Source organism: Quercus robur, chromosome 5 (assembly GCF_932294415.1).
Source record: "Quercus robur chromosome 5, dhQueRobu3.1, whole genome shotgun sequence".
Lineage (NCBI taxonomy): Eukaryota > Viridiplantae > Streptophyta > Magnoliopsida > Fagales > Fagaceae > Quercus > Quercus robur.
In genome coordinates, this window is record NC_065538.1 from 26226437 (window position 1) to 26233018 (window position 6582).

The 6582-nt window shown below is 36.5% G+C and overlaps 1 protein-coding gene across 1 annotated transcript; it reads left to right on the forward strand.

The window, feature by feature from the left end:
• Positions 1-695: 695 nt before the first annotated feature.
• Positions 696-6329, forward strand: LOC126725640 (cytochrome c oxidase subunit 5b-1, mitochondrial-like). Its single transcript, XM_050430448.1, has 6 exons — positions 696-1154; positions 1249-1334; positions 1470-1520; positions 3480-3546; positions 3678-3757; positions 5990-6329. Exons 1-6 carry the CDS (start codon positions 1001-1003, stop codon positions 6053-6055), a joined length of 504 nt encoding a protein of 167 aa, XP_050286405.1. The 5' UTR covers positions 696-1000; the 3' UTR covers positions 6056-6329.
• Positions 6330-6582: the final 253 nt, after the last annotated feature.

Below are 6582 nucleotides of genomic sequence, written 5' to 3' on the forward strand. Positions count from 1 at the left end.
ATCACAGAAATACAGTTGCACATTCCAGCTCTATCCAATGCCTTATCTCTCTCACTGTAGTGTAGCACAACCTTGATATAATGTTTTTCTCTTTTCTTCTTCTGGTGTTTGAGTATGAATGTGAGTTCTTGTCCATGTCCATCCCATACACCTGCAACCAATAAGTTGTTGTACAACTTTCCCAGCATTATATTTAATTATTTATCCATAATATTTTTACCATTTTGTTGTCTGCTTTGTAAACCTGCCTTTAGACCTAATTAACTAAAACAAAAGTATTAATTTTTTGAAGTCAAAATAGTGACAATCATTATTCCAACAAAAACACAATTTACTGGTATTTGTTAAAAACAAGGAAAAGACACTTATTAAGAACACAACTTTATATTGTACCTTCTACCAAAAAAAAAAAAAAAACTTTATATTGTACCAAGCATGTCTCATTTAAATATCCCTATTAATTTTACCTCCATGTCTCATTTATATTGTACCAAGCATGTCTCATTTAACAAATGGGCTTGCAGATTTTTGTTCAGTCTAGGCCCATTACCAATGTCCTTGCTGTCAATCATTAAAAGTGGCCATTTTCCAAAATGTAATGAAGAAGAAGACCCAAAAACGTCAACGGTCCCTTACTTACACATGAAATTTCAATTCAATTCCCTCATGTGTAAAGTACAAATGTAATTAGCCGAGCCTCCACTCGCACGTGCAAACTAAGCAGTCTCACGTGCGAAAGAGTCAATAATCCAATAATCCACTCACACACACACACAAACAAACCACTCTTCCGCACAGTAGTAGACAAGTCGCCCCACACAACACTCCCCTTGATCCTAATTTTACCACCATATTTTTTTCTCATTCATTCTTAACTCGGCAGCCAAATACCAATTCAAAGCCGGAAAAACAGAAAGAGCTCGTCTCATAACAACAAAAGGAAGGGCGTGACCTGAGATCTCAATTTCACTCTCTCTCATACACACTCACAGCAGTCACTATGTGGCGGAGACTCCTCTCTTCCAATCTCAAAACCCTAGCCGCCGCCACCGCCGCCGCCCCCACCCGATCCACCTCCATACACACCGGATCCCTCATTTCCCCTTCCGCCTCCGCTTCTCTCTTCAACCTCCGCCATTTCACCGCTGATTCCAGTACTAGATCTTTCACTCAAGTCTCTCTCTTTTCTTTTTTGTATTTTAGTGTGTGATTGATTTGGTTTTGTTTTTCATTTCTTTTTTTGTGCAGCTGATGGTGCGGTGAAGAAGAGAGTTGAAGATGTAATGCCCATTGCCACTGGACACGAGCGTGAGGAGCTTGAAGCCGAGCTTCAGGTCTTTCTCTGATTTCATCTCATTACTTAACCGTCTTTATCTAACGTCCTGTTTGGTTGCTGTGAAAAATATAATAATAATAATTCTGGCCCGATTGAGAGTGGAATTGATTGGTTTTGGTTTTGGTTTGTGTAGGGAAAGAGAGTTCTTGATATTGACTATCCAGTCGGTCCTTTCGGCACTAAGGTTAGTACTTAATGCATTGCCTAACTTGGTTTCACAGTTTTTTCATTATTGATAACTTGCTTGAGTTTTGAAAATGATGTTTCTGCGTGTGTTGATTGGTAAGATTTGTTGCTAGTGTTCGTATTATGAAATTGGCAAAAAGGATTATTGGCTCAATGATACCACTCAAACAATGTTCTTATAAAAGAATAACTAAGGCTTTTAAATTCTCTAAGTACACCAATTCTTCACCCTTGATAATGTCCGCAATAGGTATAATAGGACTAAGTTCCAAGCACAGATGAATGCTTCCCAAAACATAGTTAAACGACACTCGTGGACGTACCCATTGAACCCCAAATGCACAAATGATAACAGACGATTGATAAATTAAAAGTCATGGATTCAAACTAGTGTTTTAAGGCATAGATTTTAGTTATTATTTTAACACACACACACACACACACACACACACACACACACATACCCGAGAAAGAGCAATGCTTTAATCTTGCAATTGATTCTGTCATTGGTTTGGACCATGGCAAGGATCACTTGCTTAAACATGTATGTGTATAGCGCACTTTGAAGAAGATTTTTTTTTGCAAACAAGTAGATAATTTCATCATTAAGATTCTAAGAAATGAAAAAAAAAAGGGGGGGGGGGGGGTGGAAAAGAAACAAGATTCTCCAGCAGCAGAGAAGCTCTCAAATTAATAAACCCACTACTGGGTATATCATATTTTTTTCTGACTGCATTGACGATAATTTTTTGTATCTTAGGGAAAGAATTGAGTTTTATAGCATGAAACTTTGATTTGAGGATAATAACTATGTATTGGTGTTGTTTACTTGTTTATTCGTGGCTTATGTAGCTCATAACCTCAGTTGCTTCCTAAGTAAAATTGTTATACCTTACCAAGTAATAATAATAAAAATGAAAATAAAAAGGTTAAGGAATCTGTTATGAATCAGAAATGCTTTTGTCTAACTTTCAGATTATAGTTTCTTAGACTTAGTTTTCCATTTAGCCTCTCTCTCTCTCTCTCTCTCTCTTTCTCTCTCTCTCCCTCTCTCTTCTTCCCTCATTTCTGTTGTATGCTTATCATCTGATACTCCTTTATTGTTTATGATTCCTCTGGTCAAATTATATAACATATGAAAAAAGGGTGTTAGCTTATACTTTGGCCATTGCTTGAAACCATCATTGTATAGTTCTTGCAAAAAAATAAATTTAAAAGGTCAAAGGTAGGAATATCGCAATATTTTTTAAGAGAGAGATGAGGTCTTTATTAATATTATTTGTTGTGGTGCCTTTGGAGAGAGAGATGCGTTTAAAAATTTGATGGCATTGAGCTTTCTTTGCCTAGTTGAGGCTTTAGTTCTTGAAATATCTTTCTGAGTGGATGAGGGCTTGCAGTGGTTCCTCTTTTCTTCTTTGTTTGGTTCTATAAATTATTAGATTTTGATTTATCAGAATTTCTCTTGTATGCTGCCAGTTTACTTGGGCCAGTCTCCATTCTATCTTGTAAAATTTTATTAGAAATGTCTCTTTTCATATCATGGTCTATTATGAGATGGAAACCATTCATATGCTTAGTAGAAGAAAGTTGAAATGGTGACTTGTCATGAAATCAGAAAAATGATATCATATCATCTTCTTGATGACTAGAACAACTTCAATGGTCTCGTTCAGAATTATAGTTTTATATTTTCATGTCCTTATGATTTTCAATGGATAATAATCTATCTTCATGAAGAGAGAAAAGAAGCGCTTATTATTCTATAGTATCTACATTTTTAGTCAATGTGGATAAGGACTACTTGTTTATATGACTCTGAAGTTGTTATTACTTATTACTGTGCCTTCTTGTGAGAAACTAATTTATCTTTGGTTTTTGCCTAAATCTATAATGATTTTCACAACAGGATTTAATCTGTTTAATATATGTATATTTTCTTTCTGTTTTTGGCCTGTAGGAAGAACCTGCAATTATTAAGTCCTACTATGACAAGAGAATAGTTGGATGCCCTGGTGGTGAAGGCGGTGGGTGCCTCCTTATCTTTCTCTATTTTTACTGTTCTCTTGGATGTGCATACATACTTCTCCCTTTATAGAAAAATAAATATGTTTCATTTTATTAATGCCCGTGTGATTTTCTTGCTTTTGAATGGCAGAGGATGAACATGATGTTGTCTGGTTTTGGCTGGAGAAAGGCAAGCCACATGAATGTCCAGTGTGTACACAGTACTTTGAGGTAAGTAAATGGTTAAACTTGGATTGACTGTTTATTGCTAAGACCTAATCTGGAGTAACTTGTCAAAACCAAAAAAAAGGGTCTGATCTGGAGTGCATGGAGGTGATTCAAAATTTGAACATGAAGCTGTATGTCTAAATGTGGATCCAGGGCTAAATAGATAGACAGGGACACACACAACAAATACTTTAATGTACACAAGTTAGGATTCTTATACAACAGCTAACCATTTACTTGGCAGATTATTCCACAAGCTGAGTCCCAAAGGCTCATTATGACTATAGTTGGCCATCAACTTTGCTACAGTTAGCTTCACATACATGTCCTGAACAGGGCATGGCGAATCAATTAAAATTATATTTTTTATGTTTGCTCCGTGTTAAATACATAGATGACCATATTCGAGCAAAGATTCACACTAATTATTAATCTGGTTGAAACAGAGGCTAAAATATTTGCAACTTTTAAGTCATTGTCTTTGTGGAGGAAAAAAGAAAATTCAAGGTGTTGATTATAGCATAAGCATGCCGTCATCTAATCTGTTTTATATTCCATGCAGTTCCTCTCTTGGGGTTTCAAATTTGGCATATATTACCCCTGGAACTTTGGTTCGAAAATCGAATGGACCGTCCATTCTGCTAATTTAAAATTTTAGTCTCTGAAGTTACAAATATGACGAACTTGGTCCCTCCACTACAGAAAATGTTGTCATGTGCATTATTCGTGATAGCATATATATATATATATATATAATGTAATAAAAATTGCTTTTCTTTTTTAGTTTTTCTCCTCCTCTTTCCCACTTGACCAGTTCTCTCTAAAAGACTCATACTCTCACCTCACTTTTTGGACTGTGATTTGGTTGCCACTGTGACCTAAAGGTGGTGTTTGGGTATATAATTCTTGTGGATGCTGTTGGGGTTTGAAGTGGTTGGTTGGGCTTTAGGGAGCAGCAAATAGTGGCAGTGTTTGATTTTTTTTTGGTTTGTAGCAAAGATTGGAGGCTTGGGCAATTAGAATGGACTTGTGGGTGTTCAGCCATGGGTTAATTTGCATCAGGATTTGGCAATAGCATCAGTGATTTGGGTTCTGGGTGGTTGTTTATGGTTTTGGGTAAAAATTGGTTTCTATGGGTTTGATTCTCTGTTTGGAGTTCGGACAAGGGGTGGTGAGATTGAGTGAGCTAGCCAAACCCCTTGCCATGGGAGGTGACGAAAGGGACGTCAACCGAGGATGGTGGTTGGCTTGGACAAAGGTTGGATTGGCAATGGGTGTAGTAGATTGCAATTTTTTCTAAAGGTGGTTGTCAGTTGTTTAGGCCTTGAGGCCATGGGGCTTAGGTTATGTGGTGATTGGGGAGTATGGGCTTACACAATTTTTAACGGGAGTTGAAGGATTCCTCATGATTGAGGTTAGTGGAGAGATTGTGGGGGTATGGAGTAGCTGTGGTTCTTGGTAGCCTGGTAGCCAGCTATGAGTTTCAGAGTGATGTTTTTTGTTTGGGAAGGCCAGAGGACGGATTGGGTGATACTAAGCGGCAGTATGGTGGTAAAGTGGTGGTTCTTGGCCACTGGAGAGAGAAATGTGTTTTCCATAGCTTCAGGAAATGTAACTGTAGGATCAATTTGGTTATTTATGTAACTTTAGGGAATCAAATTTTCAAATTAGATGAACTGAGGATTAGTTTGATTATGATCTAAAGTTCAGAGTCTTTCTGCATTTTCTCCTTTCCTTTATACAATCAATGTGGATCGTATGCAAGTCTTATAATTTTGTTATGTAATAAATCATGTGACTTTCAATTAGTTGTGACCACTGATAATTCATGTGACCTTATGAATAGGCATGTGACTGCTATATGATAGAGTTTTGACCTTGGATCATATTTGAATTAGTGGTTGTGATCGTATCTTTGCAAAGGCAATATTCTATCCTCTTATTAAGTTGTATCAATAGCTTTTTGAAGGCAATTATTGAATGATATTCCAGCCAATGTGTCCTTTTCTCTTCCCTTCTTTTAGGGATTGAATGTAGTTAAACTTGTCCATTCCATAGCTTAAATTTAGCTTGCTGATTTCCCTTAATTTCTTTTATCATCTTCTAATGCGGCTTTATTCTCAAAATCATATACCGATTGAATTAGCTATTGTTGTGGCTCAGTACAGAAAAAGTTAGTTGCTTTCAGCATTGCAGGATTTTTCCCTAATTAATCATTCATCTGATGTTTCACAGCTGGAAGTGGTGGGACCTGGAGGACCTCCAGATGGACACGGCGATGATGATCATCATCATCACTAAATGCAGCCTTCAATTTTTCATGCTGGAATAAAATTCAGGGAGATGATAAGACAATTTCCAGTATACACCACAGCTTTCAGAATTCAAAAGCTTTGTGTTCTGTTTGTTTTTGATTGGTCCTTAGTTTTTGTGGATGTTGCTTTCGCAACGTTTGAGATAGAATCCTTAACTGTGATTATATAGACACAGGCTGGGTCATCTGTTGGAACTATGGATGTTGTTAGGATTTCTTATATGCATTGCCAAATAATTGATGCTACCACATTCTTTTCCTCGTTTTGGAATAGTAGAATTTTTGTTTTCTGTTTTTTTTTTTTTTTTTTTTTCGTCTAGGCATGCATCATCAAATAATAATAAAAACTCTCATTGTTGAGACGAATTTGGGACAACAGTGTGAGCCCGTTTAATTAGCTTTGGGTGTAACATGAGTAATTTTTTTGTTCAAGGAGTTAAATTCAAATTAATGAGGCCAAATCTATAAATAATTCATGGACATGACGGCATTCTTTTTTTTTTTTTTTTTTTTT